At 33.0% G+C, this 22,912-nt stretch overlaps 1 protein-coding gene across 3 annotated transcripts in view; it reads left to right on the top strand.

Moving 5' to 3' along the window:
* Positions 1 to 21,778, top strand: part of btz (CASC3 exon junction complex subunit) — a 79,202-nt gene extending 57,424 nt beyond the window's left edge. For all 3 annotated transcript variants that reach the window (XM_085816467.1, XM_085816465.1, XM_085816466.1), the window contains 2 exons: positions 4,506 to 4,637; positions 13,370 to 21,778. In XM_085816467.1, the coding sequence (XP_085672593.1) occupies positions 4,506 to 4,637; positions 13,370 to 13,519 (282 nt within the window). In that variant the 3' untranslated portion in view covers positions 13,520 to 21,778. The remainder of the gene's footprint in view (positions 1 to 4,505; positions 4,638 to 13,369) is intronic.
* The last annotated feature ends 1,134 nt before the right edge of the window (positions 21,779 to 22,912 follow it).

Below are 22,912 nucleotides of genomic sequence, written 5' to 3'. Positions count from 1 at the left end.
AAGTTGATCTGTCAGCACTATCCTTATCTTCAGGGCAGTTGTTTTTATTTTATTTGGCTTATAATTCCTTACTAAATGTAGTATTTCATCTCGATGTACTCGGTCTTTGATATGATTTAAACCAAATTCCTCGTCATTATAATTCGCTTCCGATAGCGAAGAAAGTGACAGAGGTTATTGAAAACGAAAAAATTTCGATTGACAAATTAGTCGGTATTCTCGACACAGCAATTATAGGACTTGAACAGCAGAACTTTGTAACTGAACAAGAAATTATGTCTGTTTATAGAATTAAAGAGAATGTATTATCACATAAAAAACGAAGCAACTTAAACAACTTACATTAAAAGAAATGTTTAATAAAGTAAACAAATAAATATTAAGCTTTTTTTTTTTTGTAAATTTTGATACCCTTTAGATCATAATTGTTCTTTATTTCATAAATTACGGTTTCATATTTTTAATTTTATAATTTCCGCATGCCATCTTACCAGATTTAAACTGATGATCTATAATCTGGAAAAATCGATAATCCGGAATCGCCGAAGTCCCGACGAGTCCGCATTAACGACTTTTGACTGTATTTATTTTACAGGACACTTTATTTATATACAAAACACATCATAACTCACATACACACATACAACTCCCAAGTACTTGGCGCTGCTTGGCAAGCACCAAGTCTAAGTTCAATTACAATTAAGTTCTTGATATACCACATCCCTCCCCCTTTATCTCAAGTTCAGTCTATTTGAGGGTTCATCAAATTATGGTGGACCAACGCAAAGGTTGTGGCACAGCTGGTTTTTTTGGTAACCAGGTTGTATCAGCAGCAGGTTTGGTAAATGGAACATCCGGTGAAATGGTGGGCTTGGAAGACAACATATACTCATCTATCTGGTGGCTATTATCTTTGGATGGTTCTGGAAATCCACACATATCAGGCTCTTTGGAAGAGAGCTACGGGTGTCGTATGCAACCATCATCAATTATGGTTCCATCATCATGCATCTGGTCGACATTTCGCCACTACAGCTGACCATCTACATTTATAGTGTAATGAAGCTGTCCATCCTAGGATTGGACGGTTCCCAATCTCTCTCGTCTATCACCCTGGTGATAATTTCATATAGCCACTTTATCGCCAACACTAAATCCTCGGTCTGCGAACTCGTAGGTTCCTTTTCGAACTCTGTTTTCCACTCTCCTTTTAAGATCTGGTCTCAATAAGTCTATTCTTGTTTCAAATTTCCCTCTTCAGCAACAGCACTGCAGGGCTCTGTAGAGTAGTTACATTCAGAGCTTTTCTATATTGCATTAAAAATGTACTGAGTTTTGTCTCAGAAATCTGGGATAATTTTGTATGATTCTTAAAGATTGCATTACTGTAAACACATACCATTCAGCCTACCCATACTAGATGGTTTAAATGGCTCTGTGGTTTTTTGTTTTGTTTTGTTTGTTTATTTGATTCCATTACTTTGTAAGAATATCTTAAACTCACTTCATTCACTAACAATATTGGTAATTCATCCAAAAAAGTCCCATAAACATTCTATTGTTTTGAAAGTTGAACTTAATTTCATTGGGTAGGCTTCTAACCATTTTGAGTGAGCATCGACAATTATCAAAAACATACACCCAAAAATAGGTCCTGTATAGTCAGTGTGAATACATTCCATTATTGCTCAGGTATTCCTAATGATGAACCTTTACCTTCAGAGGATCTGTTTTATGTTTTGCACATTCATTAGTTTTTAGAAGCTATTTTCGATATCCCTTATCTTTACCATTTCAAAATGCGTAAGATTTAGCAATTACTTTCATCTCTACAGTACCAAAGTGTCCATCTTGCAACTTTTTCGAAACATTCTCTCGGTATCGTTTTGGAATACATTATATTATTTGCTGGCATACATTATACAGCCATCTTGGAGACTCTGCCATCTGCCTTTCTTTCAATTCACTACTGCTTTGAACTGCCTTCCTTTCAATTCACTACTGCTTTGAAATATTTGTTGCAGAGGGCTGAGTTCTGCATCAATTTCAGTTTCTTTAGTCAAATCTCTGGCAATGATTGGAAGTGTTTTAATCTGCTGTAATTGAAAAAGATTTAGATCATCCTGTATAGGAACTTGCTCTGAGTTTGTTGGTAATCGTGACAGAAAGTCAGCATTACCTTGTTTTGCGGTAAATAATGTTGAATTTGAATGACTGTAAAGCCAAGGCTTAGTGTATGAGTCTTGTTGCTGCCAAAACTGGCATGCCTTTCTTTGAGCCAAAAATTGCAACAAGAGGTTTATGATCTGTAATTAACATGAATTTCCTGCTTCTAAGTACAGAAAAGTTTTTTTAGTTTCCTAAATAATTGACAATGCTTCTTTATAAGTTTGAGAACACTTTTTCTCCATTTCAGTCAGTGTTCTAAAGGCATATGCAATTTACCTTTCTGTTCCAACAGGAAGTTTGTGAGAAAGTACTGCACCAAATCCCACTGGTGATGCATCGGTTGCCAATTTAAGGGTAATTTTGAATCATTAATGCATCAAAATGTTTTGCAAACTCCTTTCTTTTTTACTGTTTTGAAAGCCTCCTGAGTATCCCTCGTCCAACCCATTTTGAGTTTTTCTTTCAGTTAGCTTTTTCAAGTCAATCTGAATACTTGTATTAGCACATCATAACTGATGTCACAGATTTTCGTCAGTTAAGGATGCCTTTCCTTTTTGGAAAAAGATTCACAGACATAAGTTGTGCCAGTACAGGCCACAAAATTTTATAGGGCTGGCTGCATGTGTATCATGGGTTGGTTATCTCTGTTCTGTACTTAAAATGTTACCAGTGAAATTCACAAATCAGAGATAGCTGAAGAACGTGCTTTTCAGATGCAGGTAGATGTTACATTTTGTGTCTACAGTATTGATAAGGGTTTGTTAAAATAAGGACTCCAAGTCTTTTTATATGGTGATAAGAGCAATTAAAGACTAAATTATTGCCTAAAAAACTTGCTTTTTCACTTGCTTTGCCTTGCCCCCCCCCCTTAGCTAAAGCTATAATGCAATTCTTAACATTTTACCAAAATGATTAAACTTTATTTTCTTCTTTATCAACAGACATGCATTGACTGAAAAAAGGGAGACATTTCTGTATTTCCGATTTTACATTTCCTTTTAATGAAATTCAACTTTCTTTTTTCATGTCTTCAAAGAGAAAGCATTATTCTAGTATATGCATTTTGACACAAATCTGGATTTTTTCTGAAATGCTTTGTCAGTTTTTTCCATACTTCGATTCTACTCTTCAAATTATGCCAAAGCACAAGTTTTGTAAAAAATCATAGAAACTTTTTTTTTTTTTTTTTTTAAATTTAGCAATCAAAACTTTAACCCTGCTATGTTAACTGAATTTGGCATATATTTTGAGAATTTTGATTTTGTAATTAAACTTATTTAATTTTTTCTTTCATAGTTCCAGATTTAGGTTTATCCAAATTAAATTCAAACCATTTTTTTTTCTGGTTTATTAAAAAAATTTGTATTTTTATATAATTTTTTATAAATCCAAAAAAAAAGCTTGAATTATAACCTGTAAAGTTTTTTTTTATCACAAAGTAGATGTATTTCTATGCATACCTTAAAAAAAAATAAGAGCTTTTGAAATTTGGCTTAAGCAATAATGTCAGATGTGATTTACCTCTTTTTCTCTTTTTCACAATCTTAAGTGAATTGCAAGTTATTTTGAGTCTTAAATTTCTATATAAGCTTTTATTGAGGATTGTTCATATGAAATATCTTTATTCTCATTTTTATTAACGTTTGCAGTCGAGATGTGACTCTCTATATAAAATGTTAAAATGTAAAAATTTTATACATTAATTTGTGTGTATAGTGATTTGGTAAGAAATGGGTCAATAAGGGCTGTGAAACGTGTCGAGTATCTGGTGCACTGCATGGAAAAGGCCCCGAGTGCAAAGGGTTAATGATGCATAATAAGTGTATTTATTAATAATGTATGAAAAGCTATTTTTTAAAAGTAACAAAAATTATTAATCAGAGTTTTCCAAATTTATTTATTTATTATTTTTATTATTTATTAATTTATTTTGTTTGTTTTGTAAGAGCAAGTTCTCACCTTTGCCATTTTATCATCAGCTATTTTACTTCATTTTTTATGCAGCAAAATTTACGTCCAAATTGTGTATCATATATGACATCAATACTTCTGAGTATGTCAAATAATATGGCAAAAATATTATAAATAAAAAGTCCTGTTTTCTACTAAAGAAATGTCAAACAGAGTGTATTCAAAAATTGAATGTAATCACTTTTGTCACAGACAGTTTTGAGTTTAAATGCAGATTTCTATTATTTTACTCCCTTAATATTGTATTATAAAATTTGAGCAAAATCTGTAATATTTATATTTGTATAGTAAGTCAAAAGTGCTCCTCCCCCTGAAAAGTTAATATGAATGATGTGGTTAATTATATATATATTAATTGTCTCTAGGCACCTCCAAGTGATATGTTTCAGACTGGAATTACTTATTATTATCCACCCAGTCAACCACCTCCTATCAGGCCAACTGTTCAAAAGAGACCTAAAGCAGCTATTCCCATTTTGCCACCTCCTGAGCGAGAGGTAAGTTACCTAGAAATATTTTGCCTTTTGATTTCTGTTAATTAACCATTTGTAGATGAGAAAGGAGGTTTGCTTATGTAATTAAAGTATGGTCTTCTATCATGCATTGGCCATCTGCAGTGGGTAGAAGACTGAAAATTTGCTTAGGGAACACTCAAAAAATTCTCTGTAACTCACTGTCTTTAGCAAAAAAAATCCAGTAAAGAAATGTTTCAGCAGTATATCCCATGAAAATTAATTTAGTTTGCATCAATTTATATAATCAAATAGTAAGACACCTGCCTTTCAAATATATTCTTTTACATGATATGCATATGAGTGTAAGATAAAATTTTAATTTGCAATTTCACCTAAAGTATTCTTTTTAATTTAACTATCTTCCCTTTCTAGTCTAAAAATTGAAGCATATTTGTAATTAGTCTTTTTGAAGGTGCCATTCCAAAATTAATGCCTGCCATATTATGGTTCTCATGTAGTGTAACTGACCCACATACATAACAGCAAAAGTAAAAATGATGTCATTAACTGAATAGTATTTATATTGAAACTTTAAACAACCAGTAATAATAAAGCTGCATTATGTCCTTTTATTGTCTGTCCATCCCCAACAGTTTAGACTTTTAAATGCATTTGCATACATATCATAATCCATTGAAATAATTAATGCAATGTGTCCAAGTGTAAAATAGAAGCAGTGTTTTGTAATTCACATGAAGAAAATAAATACCTCTAGTGTTTTCTAGAAATTTAGGTTTTGGAGCCAAATATTTGGTCACAGAGTTAATTCTGTCTGCTTTCATTTAACATTTTTTTTTTAAATTATTAAGATTTTTTTTAAGTTGTTAAATATTTATCAAAATTAATAGGAGGGCTTCTGAGTTTTCCTTTTATCTAATCTAGTATTTTGAGATTTGTACTGTGCCATTTTTAAAAGCTTTTGAGCTGGTGTTCATTTACAGGAATAATAAAAGCTAATGTGGTTAAAGAAAACGTATGCAAAACAGTTTATATTAAACTTCTGAGTTTTTCTTTTATCTAATGTAGTATTTTGAGATTTGTGTACTGTGCAATTTTTAAAAGCTTTTGATCTGCTGTTCATTTACAGAAATAATAAAAGCTAATACGATTAAAGAAAACATATGCAAAACATTTTATATCGGGAAAATATTACGACTGTACAATATCTTACTTGTCCTAAGTAAAGATACTGTTCTAAGTGCACAGTAAAGATTTCAGCATGCATCATCCATTAACATTATTTAAATTAAATGAAGAGAAAAAAATAATTAAAGTTTATTGAAAAAGTTATTTGTATTAGTTTCTTTTACTCAACATAAAAAGTAAGTGGAGGTAAATCACTGTCAAGGACATCTCCACTATTGTTGTTAAATGCTTGAATCATTTGCAGTCAGGTATTAACATATTCCAAATTCCTATCACTGGAATTTTGAGATTAATTTGTTCATTTCTGAAAGTAGAGCATATTATTACTCCTTTCAGTCATCATTACAACAACAGAAAACACAGCAGATGCTGCAACACATTTACCTGTTTCTATCACTTTACAGTTTTTCTCTGTGTTCTTAATCCCCCTATTTAATGACCTCAACATTAAGGCTTTTTAAAAAGGTTACTTCAATAAGCTTTTCGAGTAGCCATGAGAATTCTCCATCTAAGAATTTTTTTACATACCATATTTTGCCTCATGCTTTAAAATTCTGAAGGGTTCTGATACATAAAATTGTAGTTTCTGACATATCTGAAATCTTGAAGATGATTGATGATACCTTTCATTGTGTTTTCATCATATATTTATTTCACAAGACACTTTATTCAGTGTACAAGGTACTTTATTTTATACTTTTATACCCAAAAAAAAAAAAAAAAAAAAAAAAAAAAAAAAAAAAAAAAACCCTCACTGCACATAAACGCATGCAACTCCACGGCCAACTTTCAGAGTCTCTTCCTGCTTAATAAACATTGAGTCTTGTAAACTTGAACAGCACATCTCTGCCCCTTTATCATAAATTTAGTCTGTTTAGAGGTCGTAGGTTACTGGTGAACTGACACAAAGCTTGTGGCATAGCTGATGTCTTTGGCAACCTGGTTGTATCAGGTTCAGTGGATGGAACTCCCTGTTAAACCTTGGAATCGGAAGATGGCACGGACTCATTTACCTGGTGGCTATATCTTTGGATGGTTCTAGGACTCCACTCTTATCAGCTTCTTTGAAAATCGCAAAAGCTGAAGGATGACTTATGCAGCTATCATGATTAATGGTTCCTCTATCACTCATTTAGTCACCGGCATAGCTGACCGTCTACATGTATAGTGTAATGTAGGTGTCCATTCTTGGTTTGGACAGTCCCAAATTTCCGTCGCCTGTTGCCCTGGCAATAATTTCTTATTGCCACTTTATCACCAACTGTAAATCCTTGGTCTATGAACCCATAGTTCCTTTTCAAACTCGCTCTTCCACCCTCCTTTTGATATCTGGTTTCAACATGTCAATTTTTGTTCCAGTTTCCCTCTTCAGCATTAGCACTGCAGGGCTGTGTAGAGTAGTTAAGTTCGGAGCCTTTATGTATTGCATTAAAAATTGTATAGAGTTTTTGTCTCTGAGTTCTGGGATAATTTTGCATGGTTCGTAAGGATTGCTTTACTGTGAACACATACCATTTAGCCTGCCCGTTACTAGATGGCTTAAATGGTGCTGTGATTTTGTGTTTGATTCTATTACTTCGTAGGAATATCTTAAACTCACCTGAAATTAATTATGGCCTGTTAATTGTGTGAATTCTGCTGTGTGAATTGTGGCACTCACTAACAATATTGGTAATTCAATTCATGCAAAATGTCCCATAAACATTCTATTGTTTTGAACGTTGAGCTTGATTTCATTGGGTAGGCTTCTAGCCATTTTGAGTGAGCATCGACTGTTATCAAAAATATGTCCTACATAATCGATGTGAATATGTTTCATTGGAGCTCTCAGGTACTTCCAATGATGGACCTTTACCTTTGGAAGATCTAATGTATTTTTGCGCATTCAAAATAGGTTTTAGAAGTATTTTCAATATCCTATAACATAAAATTCCTGCCTTTTAAGTACAGGTTTTTTTTTTTTTTTCAAATGATTGACAAGACTTCATTATCAGTTTGAGAATATTTTTTTTGTTTCTTTAAGTATTCTGAAAGCAAATGCAATTGCCCTTACAGTTCCATCAGGGAGTTTATGAGAAAGTACCACACCTAACCCCCTCCCTCAGGGGCTTACTTTTGTGAGTATGGGTGGGGCAATTCCGAGGTACCCTAGCCCTTCAGAGGATCATCTTCTTGGTGAGACGGGTGTCATGATCCTGGAGCGGCAGTGATCTATCCTCTTTTCCGTCTCCTCTGAGCTGAAGCTTTTTTTTCTTTCCATTCTCCCTTGTGGTTTTCCTCTTCGGAGGTTGGGGCTTGTCATGAGAAACTGGAACAGCCCTTGACTGTAGTTTTTGAATGGTGAGGAAACTGCCCACGTGTTTGCCGTGCGTGGAGACCTGTGTTGCTGAAAAGAAGGGTCCTAGTAGTAAGGCCCTAATTGTAGGGGTAAGGTACTGTCCCCAACACACTGCTTTGGCCTCTGCTTCAGCTAAACTGGTCACACCTTATCATCCTCACGGGTGTCAATCGGCTGGTCACTAGTCCTTGCGGTCGGTGGCTTGGAGAATAAGCTTTCGGGAAAGCTGACTGTGGGGCTTAAGTTTGCATATAGGTCTAGCTAGCCCTAATACAGGAATCTGCGTTCCCTTGTTGGGCTCCATGGTGGGTGGGGCGGTCGGACCCAAATCTTTATTTCTTTCAGTTATGGCTCAGTCAAATTTACATACTTCAAATGAACACAATTATACCTCTAAAAAAGTCAAAACAAGTGATAATGCCAATCTTGATGTAAATTCTGCAAGTCTAACAAGTTTTCTGGTCATTAAGAACTCTACAGGTGATCTCCAGAAGCTGTCTCCATTTTTAATTCAAAAATATGTTCAAGCTTGCATCGGAGAGCCAAAGAATATCAAACAGCTGCACTCTGGAGATCTTCTAGTTCAAACTGTTTCTTCTGCTCAATCTGCAACACTTCTTGGATTGAACAAACTTGGGCAAATGAATACTAAAGTGTCAGCTCATAAAACACTCAATTTTTCTCAAAGTGTTATCTCAGAGACCTCCTTTTTGTTTCAGAAGAGGCAACAGTCTCTGAGTTGTATAAGCAAAATGTGTGTGCTGCCAGGCGAATCAAGGTGCATAAGAAGGTCAGTTGATTGATACAAAGCATATAATCCTGACCTTTAAGTTGCCTGATCTGCCTAAAAGTATTAAGACTGGATACTTACACTGCCCTGTAAGACCTTATGTACCAAACCCCCTACATTGCTTTCAGTGCCAACATTTCGGCCATTCGAAAATTTCCTGTCGTGGGAAAGTCATGTGTGCATGCTGCTCTGTGGAAGGCCACGGCAGTGAAAACTGCAATGCCCCACCACTATGTGCAAACTGTAAAGGGGAACATACTGCATTCTCTCAACTTTGCCCAAAATGGAAATCTGAAAAAGACGACAAAACTGTCAAAGTAACAAAAAATATTTTATATTCAGAGGCGAGAAGAATTGTAGTCGCAGCCAGACAAGAAGTCATATGCGAATGTTATAAAATCTGTTAAATCCATAGGGACACAAATGATAATATCTGCAGAAAATAAACAGCCAGTCTATAATATCATCATAACACCTAAAAACCCCAATAATAAAGAAACTAAGAACGACCAACTGGAAAATGAAAATGAGAAAAAGAAAGTCTCAGTACTTCCGAGAAATCTGAGCGCGAGCTCCTTTGGGAGCATTAGTTCAGAAGAGGTAAACTCTGATATGGATGTGGAAGAGGGACTTCATATTCCAAGACACCTGCTTGCACAAAAGACAAAAACACAGCACCGTCAAGATTATCAGGAAAGACAATCTTGTAGGTGAGCATGCAAGTGGAGGTGTTGGTCTCCTCACTTCACTTGATTACCCCTCCAATTCCAATTCATTTTCTTTAAGAACAAGCATTCAAACTGTTTGCATTCAAATAAATATAAAGTTTCTGGTTTCAGTTTGTGCTGTCTATTTTCCTCCAAACGAGCATATTGATCAACGAAATTTAGATGACTTAATAGGTCAGCTGCCTGAACCTTTTATCATGTGAAGTGACTTTAATGCCCATAGTCTGCTTTGGGAAAGTAAGGACACAAATCCTCGAGGAAGACAAATTGCGCAAATGATCGTAGATCATTGCCTTTGTCTGCTCAATAATGGATAGGATACCTACTTCCATGAACTCACAAGAACATTTCACGCACTCGATCTTGCAATCTGCTCACCATCACTGTTGCCTTTATGCACATTTAGTGTAGGAAATGATCTTTAATAGAGATCACTTCCCGATTTTATATCTCTTGCTCGAGAAAGAGTGACTCCCTTGTCAAGATCCCCTCAATTTATATTTGATAAGGCAGACTGTAAACTCTTCTTCTGCCTTGCAGATATCACAGAAGAAATGGTAAAAGAGATGTGCCTATCTATGATGCTGTGAAAGCTTTTACTGATACGGTTGTTTACCTGTGGTATACATCAACAAGGTTACCAAAATTTTCAAATCATGGTGGAACAGGGATTACCAAGAAGTTCTCAGAAGACAAAGAAAAGCCTGGGGGTATCTTTCCTCGATATCCCACATTGTCAAACCTTCTAGCCTTCAAAAAAGCAAAAGCACATGCAAGGAAAGTTAGGCATAAGAGCCAAAGAGATTCATGGATGTCTTATGCATCTGGAATTTCATCCTGTGTATCTAATAAATGAGTATGGGAAAGAGAAATGCATGTGAGTTGTATGAAGACCAATCTTTTTCCTTTCGGGAAAAAGACAGCCATATGATTAGCACTGCAAACGAAAAAGCAAATACCATTGATGACGTCTTTGCTACTGTTTCAAACGGCAGCAACTACTTGCCTGCTTTTCTTTCTGCCAAGCGTCACTTGAAAAAAGCTCCCCTTGTATTTAATTCTTCCAACTTGGAGCCTTATAATGGCAATTTTACTATAGTTGAATTGAAGAGAGCATTATTGGATGCACACAGGACCAGTCCGGGTCCAGATGGTGTCAACTATGAAATGCTGAAGCATCTCTCCTGTAAGTTGTTGGCTGCCCTTCTCACTCTTTACAATTTAGTGTGGAAGGAGCATACCTTTCCCAGTGCATGGAAGAAAGCTGTAGTCATTCCCATAGCTAAACCTGGGAAGGACCCGAAGAATCCTTCTAACTATCAGCCAAATGCTCTTACGAGTGGCATGTGCAGAGCACTGGGAAAAAATGGTAAGCCATCGCTTAGTCTTGGAAAGAAACAATGTAATTTCCTCATAAAGTGGTTTCCGCAAATGTAGAACGACAACTGATAATATCCTTCTTCTGGAAACTTGCATCCGGAAAGCCTTTGTCAAGAGAAACCACCTCTTATCAGTTTTCTTTGACATCGAGAAGGCTTACGATGAGACATGGCAGTACGGTATTTTATGAGATGTTCATGCCAGTGGCTTGCGCTGCAACTTGCCAATCTTCATTCAAAATATTTTTAGGGATAGAACCTTTCAAGTAAGGATTGGTTCTGTTTTGTCAGACAGTTTCAAACAGGAAGAGGGTATGCCTCAAGAGTGGATTTAAAGTGTTACTTTGTTCAACTTGAAAATAAATTCTGTTTTAAAGAAACTTCCTCCTACAGTCTCGAGTTCATTGTATGTTGATGACTTGCAGATCAGTTGTCAGGGTGCAGATAGGAGATATGTGGAGTGACAGATGCAAATTGCTCTGAAAAGGATCCAGACATGGATTTGGTTTTTAGAAATAGAAGAAGACTGTTTGTATGCACTTCTGTAGAAAACGAAATCTTCATCCTGAGCCTAAGCTTTACCTTGAACGCTCACTAATACCAGTGACATCTGAAGTGAAATTTTTAGAAGTGATTTTCGACCAAAAGCTGTCTTTTGTGCCTCATGTCCTATATTTGAGGAAAAAGTGCTGCAAAACTCTATTAAATTTTCTCAAATCTCTATATAATCTTCTCAAAGTCTTCGTGAACACCTCTTGGGATGCAGATCGAGAATTGCTACTGTGTAATTATAGGGCACAATCGCTCTAAATTAGACTATGGCTCAGTGATTTATGGCTCAGCATGGCCTTCTGTATTATCGAAACTAGATCCTATTCATCACCAGGCTCTTCAGATATGTTCTGTAGCATTTAGGACATCTCGTGTGCTCCGTCTCTTTTATAGCACACACACATCTTTTTTTTTTTTTTCTTTCTTTTTGTATTATCTCAGTCCTCCTTTCTAAAATAAAAAATTGCAAGAAGTGTGAGTATTAGACTTAGAGGTCTGGTATTCTAGATTTTTGGACTTTGTACTGCATATATACTTTTATCTTTATGCATAAATATTAATTAAGTTACAATTATTAAGTAATTAACAGTTATGCTCTTATTACACAAACATTGAAAAGTTTGATATTACTCTAGTACAGAGTTTCTTAAACTGGAGGTTGCCGAAAATTTTAGTGGTTTTGATATTTCTTTAACTTATTATATTATAATAATTTTACAGTTACCAAATATTTTTACACAATGTATCTGAAAATAGATAAAGATAAGACAATACAGACAAAGAAAAAACGAAAAGGAAACATTCATTTTACTTGCTTTCACTGCCATTTCATCTGTTGCTTATTTAAAATTTTCATATTGTTTTATGTATTAAAATTAGAAATCAAAGTTAATGACCTAAAACTGCAACAGTACAAGTGAAAAAATTAACAGTTTCACTCACGCCTGTGTCAAATTTGCACAATGCTTTATGGGGTCCCACAAAATTTTCCTTAATATCTAGGTCTAGCGGTCAGGAAAAAAATCTCAGTGATAAAAAGGAGTCGTGATTGAAGAAAGTTTAAGAAGCCCTGCTCTAGTATAGAATACTGTTTTGCATTGCTTTAATTAATACTTCAGTGTTTAATTTAGTATATTGCACAAAAACTTAATGATTTGCTTTTTATTACTGATAATCTCTTTGCATGTATAATTTATCAGTTAAACCATAACTATATATAATTGTATATATTGCATGACTACATCTGTGTTTAGAGAATTTGTGGATAATGCTTCCTCTGCAGTTCGGTTTGAAATGGGAGGTAGTCACCTTCAAAGTGACATTTCCAGAACACACATTTGCTGTTATTCCTGGATTCATTGGTGTCATTGCAGAGATCTGTTTCTGATCAATGAAATTTAGCTTCTTTACTTGAAATGTAACATTGAGTCGAAGATGCTTTAACTCAGCTTGTGTCACAATGTGAATTATGTTGTCCCAAATGATGTTACTTCATTTGATATGTTACCAGATATATATTCTTTTGAAGAGAGTATACTAATACTCTCTAGCAGCTAAAATAAACTGTTATAATTTTCATGAATGTGGACTCTTTCACAAATTTTCTGAACAGAGGGTTGTCTTGTTTTATGTGACATTTGCTATTATTTGTGATAAATTTCAGAACTTAAAGCTTTCAGCTAATAAGAAAATACTTACTATGTATGAGTTCTAAGCATTAAATGCACGCCATTATGCATATGATTTTATTAACAAAAGACTTCTGTTATCTGGTTTTTCAGACTAAAAAAATTGACAAACAGGACTCGCCTCAGATCAGCAGCAATCGAAATTTTTCTGACAGTTCTAGTGATCCTGTAAATGTAGAGATGTCATCATTAAGGACTGAGCCTTCCACGCAAATGCAAACATCAGTTGGAGTGGAAAGTTAATATTTAAGAATTATTTTGGAACTACTTTGTGTTACATCTATTAACCTTCAACTGGATGGTGCTCTCTGCTGCAGCAATATACAGTTGTTTACCATTGTTTGTGACATTTCTGCTATTTTTTGTATAGTTGTGAATTTTAATACACTTAAAAATTTGATGCACTAAAAAATAATCATGTTTATGTTCCAAACCTGAAGTAACTGCATTGTGAGACATTATTATGCTACAACTACTTATTAAGGAAAATGCTTCAGTGATATTTTTTGTAGCAATTTAATATTTGATTTAACTGCTAATCCATCAATACTCGTATTACATTTTGTATTAAGCAGTTACTTGAAATTCAGAATTTGGCTTGTCTTTAATAATATCAATAACAATGTCACATATTTTTAATTAAGTTATTAATAGTTCTTAAAAAATACTGTTTTGTATATAAGATGCTGTACACTTATATAAAATATATTTTTTTCATTAGTAGATGAAGCAGCGAAACATTAAAATAGTAAATAAAGAAAAATCATCATGTGGAATAAAATATAAATAGATCATTTAAATGCATCTGAGTGCTTTTATTAAACCTTTTTACAATCAATAATTAATTACAAAACATAGTACAGATTAATGTAATAAAATATTAATAATTTAATGTGATATTTCAAGTACTTTTGATATCTTTTTATTGAAATATATGTCATTCAAAAATTGTTGAATATTTGAGCTGGAGATATTTAAGTTTATCTGTTAATGCTCTATAACAAACCTTTATTTATTTATTTATTTATTTCAAATATTTGAGCCTACTTTGTGTGTTTTAATAATCCACCTTCGAATTCATTTGATTTTTAAAGTTTTTGAAACTGTACTAAAATAATTTATTATCATGCTATTCTTTTTGTGGTGTAACTATATTCATATTACCCACAATATTATAATCAGTATCATAGATAAGTGGATAATTTAATTATCATCATCTGCCAGTTTACTGACTTAACAGAGTCATCTTCAATTTCTTTCGAAATTTTTTTTTTTTTTAACTTCATCTTATGTGTAGCATAATCTTGTGTAATATTTATCAGTCTAATGAATTCGAAGTCGGTTTATGAAATGCTGCAAACTTGACACACAAAAGTATTGGTTGATCCAGCATCTTTTTAACAGAGGACTAGTATTAGGATGTATACTTCTGCTTATAAAATTATGACAAATAAAAATTGCCCAAGCTGTTTATTCGTTATTTCAGGTGAGTTGAATTGGACTTGTAAAGGTGGTTGCACTAGATTTTATTTTATTTTATTTTGTAATTAAAATAATTGCAGTAACCTACAAAGTTTCATTTCTATTAGATAAGTGATGGGGGAAATTAGTTGATCTTTATTTTACTAAATGGAGCATGTGATCATAAAGTTGACCATATTGCAATAAACTGTATAAATGGGATACTTGAGTTAATGGATTAATAGGAAAGTTTGTTGTTATGCATTGGTGTAAAAGCATAATTTATGATCTTTTTTAATTATGTACTTGCTATTTGTAAGTATAAAATAAATGTCAGAAAGCTTACCTATGGTTTCAATTTCATATGTGAGAGACATAAATTTTAATTTCTGTTATTGCTCTTAATTTGCTTAACAGAGTGGTCATTTTGTCTCTAAAATAAAATCGTGTTTTTCAATATTTATTTGTTTGATTATATTATGTGTATGATACTTTTAGACAGAATTCTATTAACTCTAAGACAGAAATTGATTGAATTGTGTTGTTTTATGCACAGTCTGACAATTAAATAATGATACTGAGTTTATAATGAAATAAATGGGAAGGATATTTTTATTCAAAGTACATACCTATTGAATTAGTACAGCAATTGACATGATCTAATAAAGCCTGAAATTACTTTGCAAAATTTGTAATATTGTCCAAAGATTCAAAGTTACAAGTCCTGTGATATCTTCATTGTCATCACAGAGGAGTTCTTTCATTAATAACTTTAGTTTTAGTAACTGAACCGTACAATGAATCTGAATAGTGTGGATGGTTGACAAAAGTTCTTTTACAATCAGTTATCCAATATATTATCCCAAGGAAGAATTTAACTGCCACATGCTGTATACTTAAATTAGACTCGGAGAATTCTTTCCCATGGGCATTTCAAAATATAAGGAAATAAATAAGTGAATAAAAAAGTTATGTTAGCAATCTGTACCTTGAATTTATGGTGAATAAGTAATTGCATTGCTGTCATAGAATGCCAAAATCGCAATCACTTTTGATTTTGAAGACGAGTTTCTTTTGGTGATGATGTCGACTTTTATTTAGAACTTTGGTGTTTATTTGTTGCATCATATCAAAGATATTATCTTTCATCTTTTGCAGCAATTCACTTTAAGAGTATTTTTTATTTTTCTGATACGTTTGAAGAATATCTTTTGCTTATTAAACATAATCAAGTTCCGCTGTTCAAGTCCTCAAAGCTAAAAATAGCTGTGCCGAGAATACCGACTAACTTGTCAATCGAATTTTTTTCGTTTTCACTAACCTCTCTGTCACCTTCTTCATGTCTTTATACGTTTTTTGCAGCAATTCCACTTTTTGTTTGATGGACATCGAAACATACTTTAGTTTTGTAGATCGTTTGGGAGCTCCAGCATCGAAAATTCTATTTGATATAATCGAAAGTTCAAGTTTACTTTTATAGCATTGCTCTTACAGTCTGCAAAAAATAATAAGCCGGATCCAATTCGAAAATTAAGGAACAACACAATCATCAACATTAACTGAAATAGATAATTAGATAATTTTAGCTTATTCCATCCGTTATACATAAAACGCGCACGCGAAAACGTATTCTGCACTTGCGGCCACGCAGTTGCGCAGACGTAAAAGGTCTTACGCGCACGCGTAAACGCCTATCCGCATGTGTCAACGCGCCACATGCGCAGAAAGTTTTTAGCTTTGAGGTCTGGATTATAGATCATTCCGGATTATGGGTGTCCGAATTAACGACTTTTGACTGTATATCTATACGCTTGTCTCATTAATTCAGTCTCCGTGGTATTTTTCTCACATTTAAAACAAAATTTAATGTTCTGTCTTCTCTCCTTGTTATGTATATAACATTCTTCATTCTCTAATTAATGAAAATTGTGCCTTATTTCCTATCCTACATAGAGAGTGTCATTGGATTGTTGTCTGGTTATAGATGAAGGTTGAATATTTTCTTGATACATATTGCTTTACCATTTTGACCATAATAAAATCAGTCTCATAATTTAATTGTCAGACAATTTTAATCCAATTTTGTAATTATAATTTGTTTTCTGTCATTGTAAAATTATATGTTTCATAAATTATTTTTTACAGTAGGGCTTTCATTGAAAAAAAAAAAAAAATATGTATAATCAATCTATGTAATTATATTAAATTTTTTTTACCAAAGCATTCTACTTGAGAGCTTGTTTAGGGAGGAGAAGGATCTCGTAGATTAAAAGGTTGCAGCATTTGCTGTACTCAGTCTATAAATAGAACAGATTGTTTCATGGATACCTGAATTGTATAAAATGCTATTTTATAATTCAATTTGATTAAATGCCTTAGATTATTTTGTTGCCTAAATTTTGGTTTTAAGATTTTGGCAAACTTTGCTGACTAAGTGTAAATAAAAACTTTGATTTTGGTACTCTATAAAAACTAATTTTTGTTTTCAAAAATTCTTAATTACTCTTTGTTTCTTGGAATGGTACCATTTCAGAGATAAACACTATTGCTTAATGTATAAAAACTTTTTAAAACTTATATTGTCATTACACATTTGAAAATGTATTGAAAGAATGAATTTAACATTATTGCAGCATATTTCAGTCATATTTTACTCTATTTGCATTTGTATAAAGAGGATGATTACTGCTCCTTGAAATTATAGAATAAATAAGAAAATTTTTATAAAACTCTTTTCATTGTTTAAATGCAGATTTTCAATAATCTTGTTTAGTTTTCAGTTAAAATTCTATCGACATGCTGATTTAGGCTATAAAGATCTTTTTGCGACCATTTGAGTTTAAAATTTTTCTGGTATATTCTGTAAATAATCATTACCTTTAGAAATAAAGAAAAGCAATTTGCTTACCTTGATTTTTTAATTTAGAGAACAAGGTGTATCCATGTTTTACAGGATTTTTACTGCCTTCCTGTCCATTTATTGTATGGGACACTGGAAATTTTGATTTCCAACAGATTTTAGATTTTCTGCTTTCATTGTTGGGTTTTAAGTTTTTAACCGTATTTTCAGCATTGTTCATGTTGTAGTATATGTTGTAGTTCTTATCTTAATTTTTAAAGAGCAGAAACAGTCATTTTTAATGTTAAACTTAGGATCATCTTTTCTGCATAGGCTGGGGTGGAGTAGAACTTTTAAATTTAACAGTGTACAGTTTAAATAAATTTGTAAATATATGTATTTTAGCACTAGGAGATTGATATTACTGTCTACAATTAGCAGTGCATTTTATAACAAATATATATTTTTTCTGATATGGTATATTAAAATAAATCTGTCATTTGAAATTTTTGGATTTAATCTATATTATGTGGCATGTTAAATTTGACAGTTATTTTATGCAGGGTATATTTCAGATAAAAAAAAAAAAAGAAAGAAAAGAAAACTTTTTTTGTACTTTAAAATGTGTAAGGGAAAAAATTTTTCTTTGTAGCTAGATGCAGGGTTTATATTGGTTTAGTGTTTAAAAATGTGATTTTTAATATGCCGGGTGTTTAACACCTTTGAAAGTTATATTTCCGTTATTTATGTATCTGAGAAATTTATTATACTTTACTGTATTCAAAGTAACCTTGTGCAGCTTAAGATATGTTTTGCATAATTTTATGTGTTTAGAAATTAAAATTAAAACTTAACTGTTAAAATTTTAACTTACCCAGTGATCAGTTAGAGCAATTTTATGTTTGATATTGGGGAAAAGGGTAATGGGAGAAAAAAAGCATTTGTTTCATTGATGATGTATTCAGATGCTTAAAAGTATACTTGAAACTGAATCTTTTGTATTGTTTAGTGTCCAGTTTAGGTAAATTTTCATCTTAGGGTTTAATCATCCAGTTTAGGTGAATTTTCATCTCAGTATGCTTGCAGGCATAGTTAATCCCTGTCCATTAGGTAGATTTTTGCTGTTCTCTTGGTCTATTGTCATAAAGCAGGGGTCGGCAAACCTTTTTTGAAAGGATTTTAAAAATTTCAGGCTCAGTGTGCCAAGTAACAAATTTGAAGCTATGAATGGGTAATTTTCTCTTAGAGCAAAAAAATTTTCATTTTTTTAATTATGAAGTGATACTTTTACATAATAGCATACATAACACCTAAAAAATATTTACATATTAAAAAAACGTTAAATAGATTAAAATTTGTAATGTGAAGAATATAATTGTTTTTTCTGAGAATAATATTTCATCATACTGGAGTTCGAAGTTAGTACCTCCTACCCTAAAATTGTTTGCTGCTACCCTAAAGTTGTAAAGATCATCTGTTAATAATAATCTGAATTGCGATTTTACATACTTCATTCTCGCAAATGTCTTTTCGCATTCGTAAGTACTCCCAAATATAATATCTATTCCCGTGTGTATGGTTTTAATTGAATGTATTTGTCTTCCGAAAGTTCTGATGGAAGATCCTGAATTATACAGTCAAATCCATTTTGAAACATGAAAATATCTTTTGCATTTGCATCAAGATTCAAAAAACAGTGTTCTAACTGTAGTATAAGTTCAGAAAATATATCTTACACAAATGTTTTTGGTAATGTAAATTTCTCTGAATATTTGAAGTTTTTGTTTAATGTTATTTGTATTTCAAGCAATGCAAATTTTCACCAATATGCTTTTATGATTAAAATATATTTCTCATAAGAGTACCGTTTTTCCCTTCAATTTTAAATTGAATTCGTTAAGATATACTGCAACATCTGTGGCAAAAGCTAATTTCTGTAGCCATTTGATGTTCGATAATAAAGGCTGTGGGCAGTTTTTTTTTTTTTTTTAATTAAAAAAATATTTATGACTTCTCTCATTTCAAAGAATTTTTCCTTTGCCAAAACCAACAAACATCTGTATGATAAAGCATATTCAGCTTCGAACTGTAATAAAAATACATGAAACTGGTGATGGTTAAGTCCAGATGAGTAAATGAAGTTTACTACTGATGCAACTAGTTTATTAACATGACAGATATAAATGTTTCCCACAAAGAGCTTGCTGGTGAATAAGGCAATGAACTGCCAGAGTTTTAAACATTTAGTATCTTCACTAGCCATAAAATTTTGTCCATTTAACCCTTTCCCATTCCACACATATTTTTTCCACCATCAGTTATGACACATTTTTAACCAATTCCAATGCAGATTGTATCTGTCGACTCATCAAGAGTTAACGCAAACCATTTGAAATTTTTTGCCTTATCCTTTAATTGACTCTTGATGGGGCTTCTAATGTCCTCAAGTCATTTAATGGTTGTTGCTGAAAAGACTGAAAGATCAAAACATATCTATTTTTCGTGGCAGATTTCTTTGGCTCATGTGGCACAAGCAAACATGATTTAATTAATTCACCATTGGTAAATAGCTTTCTATCATGGCTAAATGAACTATTCGTATAAGCTGAATTTAGTTACTGCCTCGTTATAATTTTTTATTTGTATGAATAAATTGCATTGTCATGATGCATTCTGTTTTAAATTTTCCAGTTTTAATGATTGTTCATTTTCTGTGATGTTTGAATACTGCTTCACGTGCTTAGTTTGATAATGATGATGTATATTGTACTCTTTTTGGCACAGCTATTATATCATTGCATATAAAGTATAAAACTTTGTCATTTAATTCTATGACAAAATAAATTTCATAGCATTCGAGATCTCCTTTTTTCTTCTTATTTGATTTTAAGAGTGGCATGGTAATGGTAGGTAATGAATAAAATAAAAAGAATGAAGTATGACAGAGTATTTTGACATACAATACTGCTTGAACTGCTATAGCAGCTGTTTTCATCCTTTTGACTTACGTGTACCATTTAAACAAAAATTGAAAACTTTTAGTACCACCATTACAAAGTACTACTACCACCACCACTCTTGAACAAAGGCCAGATCGCATAAATTTTTAATAAATAATTAGAGAAAAAACTCAGTCAGGATGTTTGGGGTTTAATCTTTGAATTTAATACTTAGAAATACTTTGCTTCTTTGCATACTGCATTTTTCTCTTGTGTACCACTGGTTGAAAACCCCATGTGCTATAGCAAAACTTTCAATACACTAGTGGGGCACACAATGCACAAACATTCCCCTGTTGGGAGTACTTTCAAAAACAATGACAAATGGGGAAATACGATAGTAGCACCACTCGCGGTCATTATTCACAACCTTTTCAACTCAACTATCAGACATTGCATAATGCACATAATAAGATATATTTTTCATGTAAAAAACAGTATCACCCGCAGGCTGGATTTGGCCGTGCCTGTAGTTTGCCTACCCCTGTATTAAAGAATAGGAACAAAATTTATGGGATTAATCATTGTAATCATTTAAGTCAATATGTTGTTTCTGAATAGAGATTTTCTTTGAATCCAATTTTGAGTACTTTTATAAAGTTTAAAATTATTATGTATTTCATGTAATCTTGTGATTTTGAAGCATATAGAATCTGCTTATGCATCTTTAATTATTGTTGCTTTTCAGGTAGAATCTTTCATAAAAATTATATTTTGTTATTGTTGTATAAGAGCATTGTTTTCAATGTGTGTAGTGTGTATCTATATAAATTATGCATCCCAGTAATTGTAAAGTTATTTTAAAACGAGTTGGAACAAGTCAGATTGCATGCCTGAGTTGTTTAATATCTTATGTTTTTTGGCGAGAAGTTGTAGGCAATTTTGTTATCTATTTATTTATTATGCATTAAGCACTCAGGGTCATATTCTCTTTCTCATGGGGAAAAAATGTTTGTTGTTGAACTTTCCAAAGTGCTTTAATTTGGTTTTATGAAATGGCTTTTGTATAGGTTATTTACTATTTATTTAATGAATTGTATTTTTTCAAATACTGACTGTATTTATTTGCTTATGCAAGACTTTGAATGCAAGCTAATTGTAGTCTGCTGGAAACATGTTTCATTTCTATATGCGTGTTTATAATATATGATGATTAATTTATTATAGTTTTTGACTTCATAATAAAATGAAATATTTCAGAGACCATTGTGCACTTTTCCCTCAGTACATTTTTCACATATTTGCTTAGTCTTCCCTGAAAAGAATATTGTTATCTTTTAAATACTTTGAAACAGATAGCTGCACATTTTTCTCATTTTAGTCATACATTGAAATGAATTGTATGTTTGACTGGTATGAATCAAAATTAAAATTGAATTCTTAGCATTAGCATATTTTACATAAAATATGATTTTTCACATTGTGAATATTAATTATAAGTAAATTTTTTGTCATTGATGCCTTATACACTGACTACCAATAAGTATTTGGACACCTATGCAAATGATGATATCTGCGGTCCTAAGGTACGTCACGAACTCCGCTGTTATATATCGTGTAGGAAACAGCATCGGCCTTAGTCGCATGCAAGATACCTTGCAGTTCAGAGCTCTCTGATTTCTAGAAAGGTATAATTATCGGATATCACAAATGTGGCTGATTGTTAAGGGACATATCTAGCGATCTGAAGTACCCAATTTCGACAGAGGCCTATGTGAGTAAGAGGTGATTGTCGAAATATGCCCCGGAGTCGGCAGACCAATGAAACTGGGAGATAGAGACCGACAAGTGCTGTCCAGAGAAATTTGGAAGAACCGCACCCAACCGATGGCCCTCATCCGCAAGGAGAGTTATTATTGTTTCAATGAATCAGGCATCCGGGAGTATTGTTTCAATGAATACCATCCGTAAGGAAGCACATCTGCTTGGTTTTCATGGTCGTGCTGCTGCCCATAAGCCTTTGATCACAAAGTCGAACCGCGCTGCTCAGTTAATGTGGTGCAAAGCACATCAAAATTGGACCGTAGATCAGTAGAAACGGGTAGTGACGAATCAAGGTTCACCCTTTACCGTTCGGATGGCAGGGTCTGGGTCTGGTGTCTACCTGGAGAATGTCTCCTGCCAGAATGCATTGTGCCAACAGTTCAAGTTCGGCAGAGGTGGAATTATGGTCTGAGGGTGTTTCTCCTAGTAGGGCTGGGACCCTTGGTCCCCATTCATGGTAAGCTCAATTCCGATGCCTACTTCACTATTTTGGATGACAATGTGCTTCCTATGTTGTGTCACTTTTACGGGTTGTACCCCTGTTACTTTCAGGACGACAATGCCAGTTGTCAT

This window comes from Stegodyphus dumicola, chromosome 5, assembly GCF_044657685.1.
Source record: "Stegodyphus dumicola isolate Sdum_Otavi_A_Nest chromosome 5, ASM4465768v1".
Lineage (NCBI taxonomy): Eukaryota > Metazoa > Arthropoda > Arachnida > Araneae > Eresidae > Stegodyphus > Stegodyphus dumicola.
The sequence above is the reverse complement of the archived record's forward strand: the minus strand, read 5'-3'. Positions and strand labels throughout refer to the sequence as shown.